Raw genomic sequence first — 23041 nt, 5'->3', positions numbered from 1 at the left:
TGGTCACACAGGAAACGTGTGGCTGAAGTAGGAATTAAACCCCACTCTCCTGAATAGCAAGCCGAGTGTTTTAATCACTGGCTTGAGCCTTCCTCTTATTTACACCAGTGTAACCACTCTGACTTCAGTGGATATATTCCTGATTTACACCCGTTAAATGAGAGGGTCAATTAGAATCTCATGGCAGAGGCTTCCAAGCCAGAATGGAACTTGAAAACCCCATTGTGAAATCATCCCAGCATTCCTCCACTTTTTTTGGCCGTGACTTATCTACCATTGTGTTAATATCCATGGGGCTGGTAACTGGCCCAGGACGCTGAGCTGGATTGTGATTGAAACCAAGCACTTTTAAGAGCATTTTCTTTCTACTTGTTGCCGAAGATTCAAAGTTCCTGGAAGGCAGCGGGGCTGGGATACGTCAAGCAGTTACTGCTATCTGAAAGGGGGGGGCCCCTCCCCGCTCATGTGAGCTGGAAAGGCAAAAAAGAATGACATATGTGCTGTTTCCTTTTCCAGTTGCAAAGGGGTCAGGAACTCGGCAAGGAGTGTCTGAACAAGTGCGGCATTCTCCTGTGTCCTTGGTCTCTTCCTTGCCTTTCTAGCAGCTCAGTTTAATCCAGCCGGCGATTCTGAACAGGGGGGGAAAAAACCCGACAGCACAAATAAGGCATTTCTGAAGGCGTAAATTATGAATGACCAAAAAAATGGAACACCATCACCATGTGAGTACCCCATTTCCTCCCCCTCCCTGCAGTAACAGTGAATTTACAAGTCTGTTGTTTAACCAGCTGATTTTTAAAAATACAAGTTCAAGTTCTGCAAACCAATTTGCCTGGGGTCCTCTTAAAGGAAAGAGATATCGATGAAACACTGTGTGTGTGTGTGTGTGTGTGAGATACAGAGAGAATTGAAACAGACCTCTGCACAGTTTAATTCCTCAATATAGCATATGAAAATTTGTTACATTTCATTCTAAGTGCTAGTTTAGAGAAAATATAAAGTAAATGCTTTCCCCATAAGGAATGAAAATATAGAGCATTCAGAAGGCTTAGTGTCTCTCTTCTGAGATATTAACGGTGCTGCCTAGCATGTAGTTAGAGACACCAAACTGTATGTAATATGAGATGCAAGCCAAAAACGGTCAGTCTATATTTAAAGTTACAATGCATGTTTGCTTTGGGAACTTTAGAAACACAGTCTTAGGGCAACTGAATGGTTTTCTCACAGTAACGTTATAGGAGGGAAAAGTCAATGCTGACATAGTTCTGTTGACTTAAGTGAGTGGCACAGGAGAGAATTTGGCCCAGGAAGTTCAAGTGACCATGCCATTTAATCACCCTGTGGTAAAATATTTTAGGGGTAATATTAAAAAATTGAGGGCCAGATTCTGATCTGATGCAAATCTAGAAAAAAGAAAAGGAGGATTTGCGGCCCCTTAGAGACTAACACATTTATTTGAGCATAAGCTTTCGTGAGCTACAGCTTAATGCATCCGATGAAGCGAGCTACAGCTCACAAAAGCTTATGCTCAAATAAATGTGTTAGTCTCTAAGGGGCCACAGGTCCTCCTGTTCTTTTTGTGGATACAGACTAACACGGCTGCTACTCTGAAACCTGCAAATCTAGAGTAACTCCAGTGACACCTCTGGAAATACTTTGGGTTTCAATGGTGTAATGGACAGCAGACTGTGACCCACCGTCCAGATAATGGCTTTGGAAGAGGTTTGCCGTTTTAATTCAAATATAACCAGTTTGGTAACATCACAGCAAATTTTTAATGAACCCATCAAAACGGAATTGATCCTCACAATGGATCCCTGTAATAAAAAGCACAATACAGAGGGGAGTGCTGGGAAAAGAGCCAACCTAAACTCTTGGTCCCAGGATTGCTGTTGGATGAACTGGTCTATATGAAATTTGAAATTGACAATGGTTTTCAAGCTTTAATTGATATAGATGGATTGAGCAGAAATGTTATATTGAAAGAAAAGAATCACTGGAATTTTCACTGAAGATTTTTATTTGCCCCTGGTCTTTTTGCAAGTAGAAACCAGCTTAAAAGCTGAAAAATCATCTCCATCTTTTTTGTCGGTTTCAGTAACTTTGACAAGATTTAAGCCTATTCACTGCTAGTAGAAGGGGAAAAAAACCCAAAGATGATGCTATGGTGTCTGGGAGCTTCTGTACACTTATTTTCAGACATGTAAATTACTATAACTATTGCTCTCAAATGTCTTGTGGGATGGGGGAGTTACACTCATTCGCTGAAATGCACATTATTGATTGTGCAGTGTTGTTGACTATGTAGAAGCCCAAGCTTTACTCAGGAGTTTTGCCTGCTTAAGGCGTTTAGGAGTGGACTCTCAGGCCCTGATTCAGATCTCACTTGTGCTAGTGTAGATCAGGAGTAACTGCACTGAAATCAGTGGAGTGCCACCAGTTTAAAAGTAGCATAAGTGAACTCAAGAATCAGGCCCAACATTTGATTTATCTAAAGTGTTAATTCGGTGTGTCGGTATCTCAAAACAGTACAGAATGAGAAAACAACTGTACCCATCAAATCATTTTGTTTTCTGTAACATCTAGGAAGGAGTTCTCAGTTTTTGACCATGTCAGACTCTGAAAGCCATTTTTACAACCATAAACTATAGATGGTTACAAACAAAACTTGCACCCCTTTACCTAGTGTTGAATTGAAATAATGTTTGTCTGCTTTCCGACTGTCTGAACGCAATTTCTCCTGCAGATTCAGACAGGATGTTCCTGTATCCTGTTTCAGTTTGCATCATGGTAAATGTGAGCCACATTGTTTAAAAAACAAAATAAGAACCAAATTCAATTAAAGGGGAAGCCTTCTGGTGACTACATATGCAAGTTCAGAGCATTATTTCCATGTGGGCCTGTTTTGTTTTCCTGGCACAAATCCAGTAGCTTTGGCATCAGTCAGTTTCTAATCAAGGAGATGTTAAAGTCCGGTGTGTTGAGAGGTCCTGTAACAGTACAGACAACAGATGTTTAACAGAGCAGGACTGCGTCTGGCAAAACAAAGTTGCATTGCTTGATAAGCAGAATGAAAAGAATTGAAGCTGGTGTAAATATCCATAAAGCATCAGCGGTACATCAGACTAATCTTACACTAATTTTTTTGATACTGGCTGGGGATGCCAGATAACAGCTGTTTTGTGAGGTTGACAGAATGGTGTTGGGTAACCTAATCGCTAGGGTGCTCTGGTGAACCTCTTGCATTTACTGATGAATGATAAGGGATTTTTACTCACTCTTTCTTTGTATACAAGTATATTCTTAATGGTCCTGAAAGAGCATAACAGAAAGAGGAATGTTTCCATTTTAAAATTCCCAGCTTTATGAACTTAGAGGAATATGGGAGGAAAATAAATTCTCAGCCTCTCTTCTTCTGATCATGGCATGTAAGGGAACCATGTGGTGAAGCCATATCCCTCCCCCACCCCCCAAGGAGGCAGTGGGTGTAGGCAGTCATCACGTGGATTGCTGTTAGAAAACCTAACCCGGACTCTGAAGATTTCCAGTTCCACTGTAGAGCCCAGGCCTGCTAAACTTTTTCAGGGGAGTTGAAGGAGAAAGAGACTGCTCATGTGAGTGTGGATTACTCGCAGGAGTAAGGGTTTGCAGAATGGGGGATCAGTCCTGCAAGCTGCTGAACTCTGTCCATTCCCAGCTCCTTCACCGGGAGCTGAAGGTGTTCAGCAACTTGGAGAGAAGGCACTCAGCAGGGACAAGCCCTTGAGCACCAGCCTGGGTGTATACTTCAAAGGGTGCAGCCTCTAATGCCCCACGTTGGCTGTGTGGAGCAGCAGGAAGGAGAGAACAACCTCCATGAGGCTATTTCCTGTCCTGTGCTGATGGGTGTAGAGAGATTGGAGCCTGGGTACTGCCAATGCAAGGCATCATCCAGCATAGCTTGGAGGGGGAAGTGCTAGGCAAAGGGCTAGTCCATAACCTCCCTTCTGGAGCAAGGGGAAAGTCAAGGACCAGAGTCACCAGCTGGTCTCTTGTCCTGCCCTTCACTCTGGGCTTGTGGCAAAGCCACAGTCAGTCCCTGAGGAACCTTCACTGGACAATCTGATGACTTGGACCTAAACTTTTTTTGTTGCCTCTCATCAGTGGAGGCTCTGTCTGAAACAGTACATTTTAAATAAGACTGGAGGCTATTGAGTAAGGAAACATACTTCTCTGCTAAGCACTGAGAGTATTTGATGAGTCAGGAACCGTGGTGGATTACACTGACCCCATTTTTAAAAAGAGAAGGCCCAAAATGCACCCACAAATGCATGTGAAATTGAATGCTTGTGTTTGTGTGCAGAAGAGAAGACTGAGGGGGGATTTGATAGCAGCCTTCAACTACCTGAAGGGGGGTTCCAAAGAGGATGGAGCTCGGCTGGTCTCAGTGGTGGCAGATGACAGAACAAGAAGCAATGGTCTCAAGTTGCAGGTGGGAGGTCTAGGTTGGATATTAGGAAACACTATTTCAGTGGGAGGGTGGTGAAGCACTGGAATGGGTTACCTAGGGAGGTGGTGGAATCTCCATCCTTAGAGGTTTTTAAGGCCTGGCTTGACAAAGCCCTGGCTGGGATGATTTAGTTGGTGTTGGTCCTGCTTTGAGCAGGGGTTTGGACTAGATGACCTCCTGAGGTCTCTTCCAACCCTAATCTTCTATGATTCCCATGACTTTGCATGCAAACTGGATATACCTAGTCCATTCTATGTAGGCTCTTATATTGTGCCCATCTTCATAGGTATCTATATGGAAATGTGCAAATGCAAAGACTTGATGTATGTACAAAATTGCAGTAATTGGACACACAAATGTAGGTTAAAAAATACCCATACAAATAAGTCTCTGCTTTTCTTCAAGTGCATGACCCTTGATATTTATCGGGATCACTCTGCCACCGACAATTAAAACATACATATTATACAGCAGATTTGAATGATCCAGGTTATAACTAGCTAAATTTATAGGCCTATTAGCACTATTGCATGGTGCATCGTAACCTTGTCACATAGCTGTTATCACTGCATCTTTAAGTCTGGGCTCTCATGGAATACAGTGCATCCATCACTGCTCAGATGATTGAGGTCCCATTTTCAAAAGTGAGTTAGGCACTTCTGCTCCTAAGTCCCATAAAACTTTTGAACAGAGGACTTAGATAGATAGGATAGATCCATCTATCTAAGTCACTTAAGTACTTTTGAAAATTTTACCCGCAGGCTGATAACTGTTCCTGCAAACTATCTGGTAGAGGAATGATGACATTTGCAGAAATCAGGATTGGTTTGCAAATGATTTATAAACAGAAAAAATTAAAGACTATGCTGGATAATTTATTTGCAACCAATAATTCAACCATGTTCAGCAATGATATTACAGTGCAAAAACAGCAGGCTGGCAGATCGCAATGCGTGGCAGAAATAAGATCCATATTCCATGAGTTTCTCCCAAGAATCAGCATCATCCAGTTCACATCAGAGTCCAATTGAAAGTGATTATCCATTCCATACTCTCATATTCTATACACACAGTGGTATGCCATGTGTGTGTTTTCGCCAGTAAGACATTTGACTATGTGATTTTGTTTTAATTAATCTTCTAATCTATGAAAGAGACCAGCCTCTCACATCTTTTCTCTTTTGACATAGGTTTCACAACGGGGTTCTTTCTTGATGAAGCAGAAACCTTAGCTGAAAATCACAGCAGGTTAAACTCGTTCTGCTGTATTATAAAGTTTTTAAGTGATTTCTCTCTCTCGCTCTCTTATTTTTAGCTTATAAAAAACCCTGTTATTTCATGAGGGTCTAATTCTTTCTTCTTCAGATAAGCCCTGAGAAGGAGTTAAGCTTTTTATCAGTAAGTTGCAGGGGGGCTTTCAAGCACAACCTGAGACAGCTCCATGACATCCTGTGACTGATAAGCGACTGTTTCAGTTTCTTAATGGCAGCGCTCATGTTTAAAATGTCCTATTTTATGGGACAGTCCACATTATAAAAGAGAACATATGACAGGCCGTATATTGCAGAGTCAATACCAGAGGGTGTGTGTGTGTGTTCCATCTAAGCTAGAAGACCTACAAAGCCTTCTGATATAGATACTGATTTTAAACAGAGAATATCTTTTAGTCACTTAGTATATGGAACCTACCAAATGGTTTTCAATGTATGTGTGTATCTTTCTCAATTCTCATGCTTCCGCTTGGAGTGAGTATGTTTTATTTCTCTATTCATGACACTATTCGCCACCCAACATCCACATGCTCACACCTTCCCCTTTTATAACTTAGATGCCTCTAAAAACCTGAAAAAAGTAAGATGATGTCATCCGGTCAATGTACAGTCACTTTTTTTTTTTTTTTTTAAGCAGCAAGGAGGAATTCAGATCCTAGGCTGTGTAAAGAAGGTGGTAGAAAATAAGATGGAAATATTAAACATTTTCGTATGAGCCAGTTGTCTATGGACATCCTTAATGGCATAGCCTTAATGGGCCTCCAAACAGAAAGGCCTCAGGAAGAGTTTATTTAAAGACCAGGATTATGGATTAGAAAGTGCTGGTGATGCTTGACACTCCCTGAAGTTAATGGAAATTGTTTGTGGACCAGTCACAAGACTGGTGACCATGACAGGTGCATCAGTGGTTGGAGATGGCGTGGCTCGACCATGCAGCACGTTAGTGATCTCCCGCTTGTATTATGACCCCTAGGGAGCTGTTACAAACCATGGAACGTAGAACAGTTCTGAACATGCATATCTCAAACAGCTGTTTATGTCAACCAAATTCAGGCTGCTTCTTGTCTGTATGGGGAAACTGACCAGCTATTCTGGAATAACTATTCTAGAATAACTCCCATCTGGACACCCTGTTCTGAAATAAAGCTGACTTTACTCCAGAGTAATTGCTCTGCTTTGGAAACAAAATACTTATTCTGGAATGAAATCACTTTCATTCTGGAATAGAGTATTCACATAGGGAAGTTATTCCAGAAAAGGTAAATTATACCAGAATAGTTATTCCAGAATATCTGTCAGTCAGTTTCCCTTGTTTAGACAAGGCCTTATTCCCTATTTACAAATATTTGCACAAATGGGGTTGTGTTGTCCATGCCAACATCTGTATTTTCATGCAAATAAGAATGCTTGTTTTCTGGTACTTATTCAAAACTTTCAGTTATCCAGTCAAGGAGCAGAAGCAATACCATGTGACCAACTATCACATAGAGCAAATAATGAGTAGTCCAGGTGTACAGTCTATGAACAACCTAGCATCTGAAATGCGCATGTCTAAATATTCATTGAAAGATTACATATTGATTAATAGATTCGCTTTGTGGATGAACAACTCATGCCAGATAATTGAAGCAGGTCCCAAAATTTCTATATGAGCTTATTGACAAAAAGCACATTATAAGAACAATATTGCCAGCTCCAAGCAGTCAGATATTAGGAGTCGGGCCTCAACAGATTAGGAGATTGGCTTGAAAATCATGAGACTGTTTAAGAAAAATAAATGTTGAATTATTTGTATCTTTGTCCTGGGTCTCCTTCTGGAGTCTTTAGGGTTCAACTGAGGCCCACTTTCAAGCTTTTCTTGGCATCCAGGAGGGCTAGAAATTCATTTTTTAATGAAAACTGAGGTTCTTTTGCAATCTGTTTATCCAGGAGCTGGTGCTTGCAAGCCTTGCAATAAAGTCATGAGTTGGAAATGTTGCAATGACCAGAATAAACTAGAAGATCAGGATTTGTTCTTCAGGCTATGTTTGGTCACCTATGTCCAGTGGCATTATTACTGCTCCCCCATTGGTTGGCCATTACATAGCAGGCTGGGGGCAGCAGAAAATTAATTTTTGGTGTTCATCATGGAGCGACCACATGGACTTTCAAGTGGTCTCTGAACCATCTGTTTCCTGAGTTTGCCCTACCATTGATTTGCCTGTCTGGTCAACTGACATTTGTTGCTCCCCTCTAAGCCTTCCATTTTTTCTGATCTCATCCTGTCTTAGCTCCTCAGGAATTTCTGCCACATCCAAACTGGGGGCTCTTGTGAAGATCATAACTGTTAATGAAGAGTTGTTTCTTCCTGTCCTTCAAGGGCATTCCGTACGTTCAGCAGTGAGAAGAAAGGAGAGGAAGCCAGGACCAGATGCTGGGAAGACATAAATCTTCCTTTTTCAGCCTAGAATTTCCTTTCCTTTGGGAGTTCTCCCACCTCTCTTCCCTTCTCCAAAGATTTCTGTCTTGGTCTCTGGAGCCTACGCTAGAACAGAAAATATCTCCATCTCCACTTTCTTCCTGCAGTCAGGTAGGAGTTCTCATTTGTATTCTGGGGCATTTTTACTTGCTGTGTTGCAGGACGCATGGAGTTCATCTTGACCAGGCTCCCTTTCATTTTCACTTACCACCAGCAGGTTTTGCTTGTGGATTCGGGATTCTAAACTGCACTTTGAGCTAGTTTTCTTTTCCTCATCACACTTAGTTATTTTAAATAAGAATAATGCCTAGCTTTCATATTGCACTGTTCATCAGCAGATCTCAAAGCTGTTTACAAAGGATCATTAGCTCCATTTTACAGATGGGGAAACTGAGACATGGGGAGGGAAGTAATTTGTCCAAAGTCACCCAGCAGGGTAGTGAAATTGCTGGGATTAGAACCCAGGACTCTGGAGCCCCCGTCTGGGGCTCTAACCATGAAGCCACACAGTCTTGCTGCAGTAAGGTATTGACATTTTGGTAAATACGCATATGGAGGCAGAAGTTCTATAGTACTGCATATTGCAGTAATTACAGTTTGTGCTGAGGAAAGAGTGCTATGTAGCTGTATCACCCCAGAACTGACCCGGAAACAAATTGTGATTCAGGCTGTGTCTACACTTAGGCCTGGGCTACACTGGTGGGGGGGGGGGTTCGAACTAAGATACGCAGCTTCTGCAATGCTATTTGTGTAGCTGAAGTCAAAGTATCTTAGTTCGAGTTACCCTGCTGTCCTCACGGCAGCGAGTCAACCTTCCAAGGAGGAGTACAGGCGTCAATTCAGGGATCGATTTATCACGTCTAGATGAGACGCAATAAATCAATCCCTGGTAGATCGATCACGACCCGCCGAGCTGGCAGGTAGTGAAGACGTACCCTTAGGGGAATACACCACCTTGGCTACATCGGTGTAGCTATGCTGGCTTAACCATGTAGTGTAGACACAGCCTACAGTGATGGAAGGGGTTTTTCCAGCACTGTAAGAACACAGTCTCCCTCAACAATGGTAGTTACATCAAGTAAAGCATTTTTTCGATCAACATGGGGGTAGGTCTGCCTAGCTATGTCAGTCGGGGTGTGGTTCTTTCAGCTATGTTGACCCAGAACACTGGAAGAAAGCTAATATGCCAATTTTTAAAAAGTGTAATTGGGATGACCTGGGTAATTATAGGCCTGTCAGCTTAACATCAATCCCAGGCAAGATAAAGGAGCAGCTGATATGGGCCTAAATTAATAACGAATTAAAGAAGGGTCATTTAATTAAAACCAATCAAGATGGGTTTATGGAAAATAGACCCTGTCAAACTAACCTGCTCTCTTTTTTTGATGAGATTACCAGTTTGGATGATAAAGGTACCAGTGCTGATGTTATATACGTAGAGTTCTGGTGCTTTGACTTGGTGCTACGTGACATTTTGATTAAATAACTGGAACAGTATACAATTAACACGGCACACAGTAAATGGGTTAAAGACGTTATCTAGACTATGTGGTACACTGGGCACATGCAAACAATATGCATTTTAATATGGCTAAATGTAAATGTTAGATCTGGGAACAAAGAATGCAGGCCATGCCTACAGGATGGGAGACCCGATGCTGGGAAGCAGTAACTCTAGAAAAGATGTGGGAGTCATGGTGGATATGAGTACCCAGTGTGATGTTATGGCCAAAAGGGCTGATGTGATCCCTGGATACATAAACAGGGGACTCTCCAGAAGGAACAGAGAGGTTCCTCTGTATTTGGCACTTGTGCGATCACTGCTGGAACCCTGTGTCCAGTTCTGGTGCCCACAATTCAAGAAGGATGTTGATAAAGTGGAGAGGGTTCAGAGAAGGGTCCTGACAATGATTAAAGGATTAGAAATCATGCTTTATACCAATAGAATCGTAGGACTGCAAGGGACCTCAAGAGGTCATCTAGTCCAATCACCTGCACTCATGGCAGGACTAAATATTTCCTAGACCATATAGATAATATAGGCTCAGGGAGCTAAATTTAGCTTAGCAAAGAGAAGGTTGCGGGTTGACTTGATTACAGTCATTTTTAGTCTGTTTTTCACTCTGAATCAGAACAAAACCAAATTTCAAAATATCAAAATCTTCTGCAAAATGGAATTACCATTCTCCGCACAGCTCTGTCTCTACCAGGGAAAATTAAGGCTCATTGTCCTGAGGTCTCGGCAGGTAAATAAAGGCATTCGAGAGGGTCATGCCATGTTGTTGTAGCTGTGTCAGTCCCAGGATATTGGAGAGACAAGGTGCGGGAGGTAATATCTTTTACTGGACCAACTTCTGTTGGTGAGTGAGACAAGCTTTTGAGCTTAGAGAGGGTTGAACCTTTAAGTCTACACAGATGTTCACTTGGGGAATTGTTATAACTTCACTGACGTCAGTGGCGTTATAGCAGTTTCCACTAGCTGAGGATCAGCTCCTGGACTCTGAGCTGACTCCCATAGATCCCAATGGCTTTGGATCAGGTTCTGGCTGATTTGGGATCTTAGTTCCCTTTTAATGTTAGCTCCCTTCAGAGGGCTAGATTCAGCTTAGGGCCTGCTTGTCTTCTGCCAGGCTCTGGCTGAGGCAGAAAGAACTCTGGAGGCTAACTGGGGCTGTTCTTCTCCTGTGGGGGACATGCCAGGGGCCAGCACAGTCCAAGAGGGGGAGGCTCTGACAGCAATTTAGAGTGAGAGAGGAGGGCTCTGGTACACCAGGCAGTTCTCCCTGCGGGTGAATATTCCCTGCAGCCCAGGCTGGTGCATGGGGGAGCAAGTCTCACCTCCCTGGATCAGCCAGAATGAATGGCACTCAGGAGATGAATGATTTTAGATTCCCCCTGCACGTCACTATCTCCCGTTTGTAAAAAGACCCTTGTGTTTCCTTCTGGAACCCATCACGCTGCTTGAATCCATGTCAAAGGCTCGTCTTCCTCCTCCCACGCTCTTCAGGAGTTTCTTGAACTCTGCATTCCCCCCGAGGACAAACTGCTTGCCAAGTCCCTCTGCGCTTTGGTTACCTCCCCGAATCGGCTTCACTCTCGATGAATACAGCCTTTGATCTGATAGCATCTGACTCTGGTCATAGGACTCGTGCCTGGCTGGAGCAACAAGGAGGGGCTTGGTGGCTGCTTGGAGAGCTGCTTTGCTGAGTAAATACAAAGAATGGATGAATGCTGGGGGATGGGGGAGAGACAGAGGACTAGATTGAGTTTTATTGTGCAGTGCTGGTTTAAAAAAAAAAAAAGCCCCCTGAGGCAAAGAATTCCCCCTCCCCGCTTCCTGGCTTACTTTTCCTTTAATAGGAGGGTCATACATTCTGCCTTGGGTTGTTAACAACATTATCTAGGCAGGAAGTGAACCCTGTGTCCTGTTTTCCCCTGTAGGCACTAACTGAGCAGATAGGAGCATGGATTCCATGTGTCTGCTCAATGGTGCTGCTTTTCAGCGGACCCTCTCCCAAATCAATGAGGCAGCACCACCAAAGGCCCTCTCTTTAAATGGTGTGCAGATAAGCACCGTGGCTTACACATGGTGGCAGCTGCCCAGAGGTGGCCAATCGCAGCCCGCAGAGGTGAAATCCTAGCCATCTCTTTGAAGTTCTACAGGACTATTTTTGTCAGGGGTGTAATTGCAACCGTAGCTGGGTATCTACAGCACATGTCCTGTAATTAAAGACTGTGTTCATGATTAATTCCACAGAAGTCGCGCATAGTGTCCTCGTAAGTCAGAAGTAACTTTGAAAACAGGAATAGAAAGGCATCAGCAGGAATCAGTGAATGGGTATGTTGTGGAGTACAACACAGGCATGAGATGCCTATGGGTAGTAAAAGCTCAGAGCTTCAACCCGCGACAGAGAGCAAGGCCTGTCTTTGAGTGTCCATACTGCATTTGTGGGCTTACAGTGGCTGGACTTGGCTCTCACAGCCTTGCGAACATGTCCACACTGCCTATGCAGACCTTCTGGTTTAGGTCTGTGGCTTGAGCTGCATCCACACAGGGCTAGGACCTGAGTCTCAATGAGACAGGGACTCTGAACCCCACATCCACCCTCATCAGGATCTGCAGGCTCAAATCCAGAGGGGTTCCTGGCCTGAGTCAGACTGATTTCTGGTGTGGATGGAAGGGGGTTTTGGGCTCAACCCTGAGTCTAAGCCTGACTTTACAATGCAGTGTAGACATACGCACAGGAGGTCTGTCGCACAGCCAGGAACTGGAACCATCTCTTCTGAGATCCAGCCTACTACAAGACCAGCCCTCGTCCCCAAAAAAGGAAGAGCTCATTTTCTTTTGTAGTTTTTTTTTTTTTAAATCAAGGGGAAGGCGAGTCAGATATGTAACTTCTCTGACACCTTTTTCTCCATTCACATGGCACCTTTTACTCCTAGTTCTTTAAACATACTGGATAAATATCATTCACCCCATTCTACAGATGGAGAAATGCAGATGCAACAAGGACCCAAGATCACACAGCAAATCCATGGCTGAGATGGGAGTGAATCCCAGACCTCCTGACATCCAACCCCCACTACTGGCCCTTGCAAGCACTCCTGGTGTACAACAGATGTGCATCTGATAAAACCAGACCGGTCACTCCTCTGCCATTGGTCAATTTAAAAATTAACAAGACGGTGCCTAGCTGCTCTCAACAAAATTCTGTGTTAAGAGCTGTCTTTTCAGTGGATCTTTAATGTGGCTCTCTAATAGATTTTAAAAAATTATTAATGTTTAAAAAAAGTATAGAATACATAGGTTGGGAAAAGGGTGTCTGTACATTTGGGTATAGTGCTCAGATTATCCACAAATATAAAGTTAGTTTTTAAAAGTCATAGGATACATAGAGTACATAATCAGCAATAACCCAAATTTAGGTGAATAGATTTAACAATACAGTTTAAATATTAGAATCCGAATACTCGGGTTCATCACTCATGAAAAACTGTACAGAGATTTGGTTGTGGAAAGCAAAATATATCAACAAGTGGAGATTGTCCCTCAGTAACTGAGAATTAGGTTGGTTATCCATTTAGAAAATACTAGTATACCTGCAACTTTGCAGGTGAAATCAACTGTGAACACAATCTCGAAGATGTAGTCATTTGCAGGTGCAGACAAAAGAATAGAGGCATTTAGCTAACTGGTTTGCGGATGCAAACACTGGGTGGAAATGTGTCCTTTAGTCTGATGTCGATTACATTCACAACATGTGGGTGTAAAATGGAAGACCACTCGATATCTAATGAAGTCGTGCTTTAGAAGTTAATCCTTGAGATTTGTCCACTAATGTGAAACTATATCTGTTTGATCTTGTATTTAGCTGAGACACTCTGAGGACCTGTCCCAGACCCGAGGAAGAGCTCTGTGTAGCTCAAAAGCTTGTCTCTCTCACCAGCAGCAGTTGGTCCAATAAAAATTATTACCTCACCCACCTTGTCTCTCTAATCTCAAGGATGCAGTAAAAATAGAACTTTTACTGTAAACCAGCTCTTCTTGCTAAACCTGGGCTGACCCAGATCAGGGGGAAGCCCTTCCATTGATTTCCCTGGCTTTGGATCAAGCCCCTCTTACTTAGGGTGGAGATTTTCAAATAGGCAATGGAGACTTGGATGACCTGTTCTTACTCATTTTAATGGAAAATGAGCATCCAAAGTCGACAGGTGACTTTTGAAATATCCATCTAAGTATATAACTTTCTTACTTCTTACAGAGAATATACTCCAAATTGACTCTAACAGATACTGTAACTGTACCCAATGCTAGCTTCCTTAATCATACATTCATCGCATCTGTTCCATAGCCCATGGTGGAGTTATTCCAGCCAGGGTATATCTAGAAGTGACAGTACAAGGCATCTCTGTGTAAAGGATAGCAATCCTAGCACATACTATTTCCCATGTTCCTTTCCTTTAAAGCTCACACCAGAGGAAGCCTTGCAGAGATTTGAGAAAAGTTGACTTATGCTATTAGGCTGTAGCTTTTAGCTGACTCAGCAGCAAACAGCAAAGGAAGAGGTTGCAGGATGGCTGACAAGAAATTACCTGATGGGTTACTAATGGCAGCTTCTACCCAGCTTGACAACTGATTTTCTCTTCCACTGTTTGCAGTCTCTAGGTGTAGAGGCTGAGATCAGGGTGTTCGAATGTTTCTATTGCGAACAGCGCAGGATGATGGGATAGAACCTTTGCTGTATGTCAGTGTAGGAGCTATGCTGATGTACAGCAGCTGAGGATCTGGCCCAGCAATTCCTTTGCTCTCAGAAAACAAGGGGTCAGATCTTGTTGCTACTGAAATAAGGTGAGGGGGAGGGGAAAGGACTACCCCGACTTCAGTGGGAGTAGAAGTAGGTCTTAAGAGTGGAACAATTGCCTTGATGCCAAGTAGCACCTTTAAGCTTTGTTGATAAAATTTCCAAGGAATGCACCGCAGTAAGGTGCAGCCGCACATGGTAGGTATTTACTGTGAGAGAAATTCAACTTCCTGAGCTTAACCCTACTGGGAGTTTTGCCGTTGACTTCAGTGTGAGCATAGGCTCGGAGGCTCATGAAACAAACCTTCGCAACAGCGCTGCCTAGTGGGGAGGGAAGGGTGTCAGTGCAACCTGGAACACTGCTCCCTGGAGGACTTCCTGCGTGGCCATATGCAACAGCTCTTTGGGTGCAAGGTGCTGTAAGGCCAAAGGACCCACCGCCATGCAGAACCAGCTCTTCAGGACCTACCCCCAGAGCACAGGGATCACAAGGCCCATAAAGACTACTCCAGAACTGAGGCCAGAGCAGCAGTTACAGATCGGAGCCACTTTCCCTCTGCTGTCAAGGGCATGAAGTCCTTTGTCTCTCCTGAGCCCCACAAAGGATGTTCCCCGGCTCCCAACCCAGGTACTTGGACTAAGAGCTGTGGCCCTTTGAACATACCGTTGGTCACCTAACTGAGATGCAGATGCAAATGACCCGATTTTCAAAGTCAAGGGGTGAGATTCCCTACAGTGTCTGCTGCTAAAGAAAACACAGGCCTGATCCTCAGGTGGATCCTCCTTCCCCTGGCAGCTATAGACCAATTTACAACAGCTGGAAATGTGTTCCTCTATGCAAAGGAGTTGCTAGAAGCCTAACCTTATCCCTGATGCACCAAATCATACCCCTGTGTAGCCCTGGTGTGCCAGCTGGTAAATTGGTCATACACCCCCAACCTATTGGTCAAGAGAGCACTAGGCTGGAATCCTGCTCAGCCACTAAGTGGGGACATTGGGTGGAGAAAGACGCTTCCTTTGCCCCATTCCCTCGCCTCTCCCAGCGGACCTGCAGGGTTCTACCTGGCTGTTGGTATGGTACGATTTACACGTCTCAGGCTAGAAGGGGAAAAGGAATGTTCCTTCTCGTCCCCATACATCTCTGGACTGTTTCCATTTCCCTGTCCAATCCATCAGGAACAGCAGCTTCCTTTGCCAAAGACACCTGCCACGCCTGTCCTTCTGCAGAGTATGACAATGAGCAGGGTCTGGCAGCATCAGCTCAATCCTGCAAGGTACCGAGCAGTTTGGGTTGGTCCAACAGAACACATAATTTTATGCTGTCCCATTAGATTCAGTAGGGCTTAAAGTTAAAGTAGGACTGAGCCCTCAGCCCCTTCTTCCTGCTTGCCCCATTTTTGTATATGCACTTTCCCCCTGGAATTGCAGGAATTCTTTCTTTAGCGCTGGCAGGGTCTCTGAATCACAGCTTGTGATGGGGGTAGCTTGGGGGCACATTGCCCCAGCCAGTGCAAGCCTCATGCAGACACTAGGCCCCCAGGAGTTGTGCAGCGACACAGACACGACTATACCCTTGAGGGGCTGCAGCTCGTCCTCCACTCTACACTGGGAGGCCCGCTTTGCTGGCTGTGCAGGGTGGAGGAATGGCCCCATCAACACAGCCCGCAGGGGCTTAGAGCTGTCCACCCTCACTGAACCCTTAACACTCTCATAGAAGCATCTTGGAAAGAGCTCTAAAGATGTAATGCCCATCTAGGTGCTTATTAACAATGATTATTTCCATCTTTATTACAAAACACTTCTGCAAATCCAGGGGAATGCTTCCTGCTGGCTGCTGCTGCGGGGATGGTTTCCCCTCAGGTGAATAACTCAGAAGACAGACCCCGCCCCAAACACTCAACAAATGGCATGATTTGGGTGGGCGCCTAGCCTCTCTCTCTCTGTGCTTAATTCTTGGCCCCGGGGGCTGGGGGTGCTCAGCAGTCAGGCAGCAAACTAGAAAGCAGCAGCCTGTGTGGTGAGAAAACAGCCCCGCACAATGAAAAACCAGAAGGGGGGTGGAACCAATGAGCCCCAAACACAGAGAACATTCCTCATGCAGAAAGGGACTACCTTGTCTTCTGCTTTCTGGTGTCCCGGTCTGTAATTCAGGCCTGGGGGTGTTTCATCAGGGAGGCTTGTAAAAGGAGCCAAAAATGTGGCTGTAAAAAGGTATGCGGGTGTGTGGAGTTTGTTCTCGACCCTGACGCTCAACAGATAAATACTTCATCCAAGCTGTGCCCTTAGATAAGCACAGCACAGCTACCACTGAAGTAAACAGGAATTGCACGTGCATGCCTGAGGGTGGAATTTGGCTCGTAACCAAGCTTTAATGTCAGTACGGTGTGGCTGAACTCTACACTTGACTTCATATTTTCCAGAGCTGTGCCAGCACTATGTGTTCCCCGCCTCCACCCCAGCAGATGTTTCACAGGGATAATTTGACCTGCTGACGCTGTTCCAAAGCAGACCTCTTCTGAGGCAATGGTAAATGGTTTCAAGATAAAAGGAAAGGAGGACTTGTGGCACCTTAGAGACTAACCAATTTATTTGAGCATAAGCTTTCGTGAGCTATAGCTCACTTCATCGGATGCATTCAGTAGAAAATACAGTGGGGAGAGCCAATGAAGTGAGCTGTAGCTCACGAAAGCTTATGCTCAAATAAATTGGTTAGTCTCTAAGGTGCCACAAGTCCTCCTTTTCTTTTTGCGGATACAGACGAACACGGCTGCTACTCTGAAACGATTTCAAGATACAAAGTGATATGAAAAATTTGCAGTCTCTTCCCTAGATGGTTAGGATTAGAGAGACCCAGTGTGGTAATAAGAGGTAGAACAGGCTGTGTTCTATTCATCTGTGAGCTGGAGAATCAGCGAGAACGACCAGGACTGTCTGTGCCTAGCAACCCGAGCAAAAAATCCGCTTTCTGGTCATTTGTTCTGTCCCCTCTCTGATATCTATCCAGCTGGGATTTTGAAAAGCCCTCAACATTGACCTAACTTTACTTACATTAAACTAAAGCTGGGATGGAAACCGTTTTTCTGTCCCATGAAAAATTTTGAGGTTCAGACAATTTTTCCTGCCTCCAAGTGAGATAGAAAGTCAAAATCTCAAAAACTTTGGTGAAGAGACAAACTCAAAAACATTCAGCTAGGGTTAAGAAAACAAAAAAAACAACAACTTTTTTCCATAATTTTGAGACATTTTGTTTCCATTTTGACCTTTTTTCTTTGGTTTATGCTTTTTTTAGCATAATTTTTGAAGTGAAAAGTCATTTTGAACCAAAACCCCCCAGACCTTTTCATTCCAAAAACAAACAAACCAACCAACCTCAATAGGTTTTCAGGTTGGAAAATTGGTTGAAACCAACTGTTTCTAGCAAACAGGTTCCATGTAGATGAATTGGCAAAAAAAATTCCTGAAAAATCCCTGACCAGCTCTATATGCAAGACAGTGGAAGTTGAGCCTTTGCTTTCAATGGGAGCAAGACTAGTTCTACACAAAATGCTTTGGAAAATCCCAGCTTCCACGTACAACACTGGTATTTCATTTCGTCCACTGAATGATGCTGAACCAGTGCCCTTCGTAATACCAGCACAAATGGAGATCAGTGATGCCTGGTCCTATTCCTGGATGCCTGGACCAATCCCCAATTTTTGCTCCAGATCCCTAAATGCCCCCCTCAGGGATTGAACTCACTACCCTGGGTTTAGCAGGCCAATGCTGAAACCACTGAGCTATCCCTCCCATCCCATGATATGAGTTCTGGGCACTCCCTGATGATTCCTGGGGCTTATCTAGAAGAACACTTAAGTTTGTGGCAAGCTCCCTCCCTAGCCTGCCACACTAACTATTTGTATGGACCCTGCTGCTACATACAAAAAGTTTCCCAGTGCACTTGAATCTACCCTTCTTTGAAACAGGAATCGACTATCCTAAATCTCTCTTTGCTCAGAATTTTAAACTTTATAAGCTCATTTCCAGCTAGGACTCTACCCATCCTCAAATTTTCAAGGCATAATTTTGCCTCCATAATAACCACTTTATTTTTTTAGGCCAGATTTAGGCACCCAAGTCTATCTATGTAACCACCCAAACAAAGGTCAAAATGAATGAACATTGAAGTCAGTGGAGAAGCTCCGGCTGACTTCAAAGGGTGTTTGAAGTAAGTGGTAATTAGCTAAGTACTACCATTCAAACTTGCAAATTGTTGAGGGTGGGAAATTATTTGTAGGTGTAAAACAGTGCTCACAACAATTCAAGGCCATCACTGGAAATCCTCCAATATATGCTATTGATGCAGGATTTTAAGGTCAGCACAGCTAATGTTTTCAACCGCTAGTACCAGCCAGTTGTTCAAGAAAAATATTAGAGTTGGCCTTTCTTTTATAGTAATTATCACACAATCTGAATATGACGATTCAAATAAATGATAGATGTTAAAGAAGTTTTGCTAATAAAGGTCAAATAAAAGGTTTCTTTTTTTCTCTTTTTAATGCCCTTCATATTATAAAAGCAATTTTCAAATGCAGCAGATATTCAAATGAAATCTGCGCATTCTTTACGAAAGCCTTGGAGAATGAGAATGTTGTTGCTCCAAGCTGTTGTTTGCCTTGTAAGTTTCCAGTGCATCTTGGAATGTCTTATTTTCCTTTTCATATGTTCAACACTGAAAAATTCAGAATCTTCTGTTTCCACTACAGATATCTTCATTAATAATATTATGCTTTTCAGCACCCCAGGACAGGATTTCATGTCCCTAATGAGCATATGCTAGACATCCGGATATTTCAACTTGTGATGCTTTTAGTAGACATAGCCTGAGGCGAGAATTGGAGCAGGACATGGGAGTAGTTGAATGCAATTTCATTTAAAACAAACATGGAGGGGGGAGAATTCCTGTTTCCAAGAGTTATCACCTATGGGTCAGCTCTGCTACAAACTATGGGGGTGAACCAAAGTGCATATTTTAGCAAAGCTGCTACTGTGCTTTTATATACACACAATAGCAGCCTGATCCAATGTCCATTGAAGTCTAATGGAAAGATTCTCATACATGTCTATAGGAATACATGGGTATAGATGTTAAATTAGGTTCTATTTTTTTTCCAGGGTTCACCTGTAAGTTGAGCACAGGGACACGTTCTGTATTTTTATTCCTCACCCTTTGTGAAAGTAGCCTTCCTATTTTATTTCCTTGATTGTCAATGTTACTTTTAAAGATGCTTCTAAATGCATTTTCTGGAATTATTTAAAATCTTTCTTGTCCTGACCATTTGAAAGTGGATGCATTTTAAATGAACCAGAAGAACAAAAGGAGATCTTCTTCTCTTCTCTTTCCACCGCTTTCTATCTTGCACTAGCTTCATGTTTTCATTGATCTTTAAGCATTTTTGTTCTATGTTATTTTTCACCATGTTTACCCAATACATCTTCAGTCTTCCTCTATTTCTAGTTCCTGGCACTCTGGCACGTATCGTTATTTATGGTATCCCCTTAGGGGTCCACTCTTGACGTGTGTCCCTCTTTCTTGAATCTCGTGTAACAGCATTATATCTTGCCCTAGCTCTTTAATTATCTCTTCATTTTTTGCAGCCTTGAAACTTAGCATTCCTCTCAGCCAGTTCATTTCTGCAGTCAAAATCTGTCAGTCATCGGCTTTCTTCAGACTCTAGCATTCTGACCCAGACAGCAGTATCTGCATGACAATTGTCTCATATACATGGGGGTTTTGTTTTTATTGAAATGTCTTTAGCCTTCCAGATCTTGCAACGTTTTCCGAATGTAGTAGAGGCTAGACCAAGTCTTCTTTTGAGGTCATCTTCACAATTACAGGTTTCAGAGTAGCAGCCATGTTCGTCTGTATCCGCAAAAAGAAAAGAAGGACTTGTGGCACGTTAGAGACTAACAAATTCATTTGGGCATAAGCTTTCATGAGCTAAAACCCACTTTGTCAGATGCATGGAGTGAAAATTACAGTAAACGGAATATATATCATAGTACATGAAAAGATGGGAGTTGCCTTACCAAGGTGGGGGGGGGGTCAGTGCTAACAAGCCAATTCAGTTAAGGTGGAAGTGGCCTTTTCTCAACAGTTGACAAGAAGGGGTGAATACCAATTGCATTGGCCTCGTTAGCACTACAAAGGTAATTTTTCCTCCCTTAGTATTCACCCCTTCTTGTCAACTGTTGAGAATAGGCCACTTCCACCTTAATTGAATCGGCTCCTTAGCTCGTTGTTGAGGGTGGGAAATTTTTTGTGCATGTAAAACGGTGCTCACAACAGTTCAAGGCCATCACTGAAAATCTTCCAATATATGCTACTGATGCAGGATTTTAAGGTCAGCACTGCTAATGTTTACCCCGACTTGGTAAGGCAATTCCCATCTTTTCGTGTGCTATGATATATATTCCACTTCCTGTATTTTTCACTCCATGCATCTGATGAAGTGGGTTTTAGCCCACAAAAGCTTATGCCCAAATAAATTTGTTAGTCTCTAAGGAGCTGCAAGGATTCCTCGTTGTTCTTTATACTAGTCCAACAAGGATATATTACATAAAACCAAAACCAAACACTAAACCAAACAAAAATCAAACCCTTTGTTAAAAGAATGTTAAAATTGCAAAGACACGTACTCAAAAGTTAGGAGATACCAGAATTAAGGTTGCCTGGGCAACTTCAATTCTGCTCCCACTGTGTATGCATTATGAAAGAGTCTTTAATTACATGATCACATAGTATTTTCCCCCACAGAACCCCTGTTTTATCTATAAGCTATAGTCATATAGGCCACGAAGTATACACACACACACACACACCATATGTTGAGCCCTTCCGTTACAGAATGGGAGATCTGAGTATTCAGAATTTAAGGCCTGATCTAAAGTCCACTGAAGTCAATGAAAGTCCTTCACTGGGCATTGGATAGACTTTTAGGTCAGAATTCAGGACTGGGTGCATTAAACATACCCAAACCTGTGAGTTTCAAGGCATCTTTAACTCCCATTGAAGCCAATGTGGTTGAGAGTACCCAGCAATCCTCAACAGGTGCTCACCACCACTCCCAAGTGTCAGGCCACTGTAGCACTTCTGTGAACAGCATTCACAGCTGACATTCAGATGACGATGAAGATAACTCTGCAGTTTCTTTATAACCGAAGCAGGAGGGCAGCTGGGGTTGGTTCTAGCAGAAATCCTACAGTGACACAGCTAGACACAATGGCTTTAGGGATATAACTACTTGTCTTATTCTAATCAAGTTCCTAGTAACATGGTAGCAGAGATTGGCTCTGTGTGTGTTCATTTTCACCAACGTCCTAAGACAATGCTCAGGAATGTCCCCTGAGCACAGGTACCTAATGATTAGAATGGGTTCATAAATGGGAAAAAGTGTTGTGAACAATTTATCCCCTTTCTTCATTAAAAAATGTCAAAATTGTCACCCAGCTGTACTAATGACATTTATGGAGCCTAAATTCTCAGTGTTACCAATTTTCTGCCTGATCCTTTTCCACTGACTTCAACAGGCACCGGACGACGCCCTTAGGTCCCAACTAATCAAATACCCAGACATGTGCTTCACTTGAAAAACATTGGTAGCCCCACTGAGGTCAATGGGGATACTCACATGCTTTGAGTTATGACCATGCTTAAGGATCATGCTGAATCTGGCCTTCATACTGTTCCTTTCCATAAAATTATTAAGAAAGTGGTATTATTTTGCTGTTCTCAATGGCTGCTCTTTTCCTCACTGTGACCAGAATTAGCACTCTTGGTGTCTAGCCAGCCTCCACTAAATAGCACAAGTACTTAAAAATGATTCTCAACGTCTACATTTTGGGGACAAAGAACCAAGTTTGCCTCACCTTCACAATCAATAGATGATCCCAGATGGATAATGAGTTTTTTGACACCTGGGCAGTCTTGGCTGCCTTTAATTGTTGCAAGCTCTCTTTTAATCTATACAATTTGAGGATATTTTGTCTAAAAGACCTTGTCTTGGGGGGTAGGAAATAAATTCAGACATTTCCACTGCAATTCAGATTCAAAAGGTGAACTGCTGAGATTGTATGGACTCAATTAACATAATTATACTAATTCTGCAAACACCCCGTTGCTTCATTGTACTATGTTAGCTGAGAAAACATCCTCACATAGCCAGCTCCTTCCTGTTTCATTTTGGTATTGTTCCGATTAAGCATTTACATCCCCAAACATTTTAAAAGGTCTGATCCTGTTCCCTTCAGAGTCAATGACAAAACACCCACTGAGTTGGCAGGGAACAAGATTGGGCTCTACATGTTTTATTTTTAGAACAAATCACATGCTTATCTACATTTTTATCGTGAATTCTAAATGCAACCCATTTTGCCACCTAAACGATCAGGCAGTTTTTGTTTTTTTTTCCCCACCCCGCTATTATCTTTGTAATAATTTAGCATATAAATGGAAGCCAAATTATTCTGTCTCCTGTCCAGATTG

At 43.0% G+C, this 23041-nt stretch overlaps 1 protein-coding gene and 1 long non-coding RNA gene across 3 annotated transcripts in view; one reads left to right on the top strand and one right to left on the bottom strand.

Annotated features, from left to right (window-relative positions):
• The first annotated feature begins 308 nt into the window (after nt 1–308).
• The window catches only part of GYPC (glycophorin C (Gerbich blood group)), a 41114-nt gene continuing 18381 nt past the window's right edge, over nt 309–23041 (top strand). The window contains exon 1 of one of the 2 annotated variants that reach the window (XM_073305026.2): nt 309–722. Coding sequence is in view for 1 of the 2 variants with exons in the window: in XM_073305025.2 (XP_073161126.2) it covers nt 689–722 (34 nt within the window). In the remaining variant the exon portion in view is untranslated. The remainder of the gene's footprint in view (nt 723–23041) is intronic. The other variant, XM_073305025.2, reaches the window with a different exon arrangement.
• Nucleotides 1589–16785, bottom strand: LOC140895419 (uncharacterized). The gene is made up of 2 exons (XR_012154184.2): nt 16633–16785; nt 1589–11421 (listed from the first exon to the last, which is right to left on the bottom strand). It is a non-coding gene; the product is annotated as an uncharacterized LOC140895419 (long non-coding RNA).

Source organism: Lepidochelys kempii, chromosome 11 (genome assembly GCF_965140285.1).
Source record: "Lepidochelys kempii isolate rLepKem1 chromosome 11, rLepKem1.hap1, whole genome shotgun sequence".
Lineage (NCBI taxonomy): Eukaryota > Metazoa > Chordata > Testudines > Cheloniidae > Lepidochelys > Lepidochelys kempii.
This window is presented reverse-complemented; position numbering and strand designations above follow the sequence as displayed.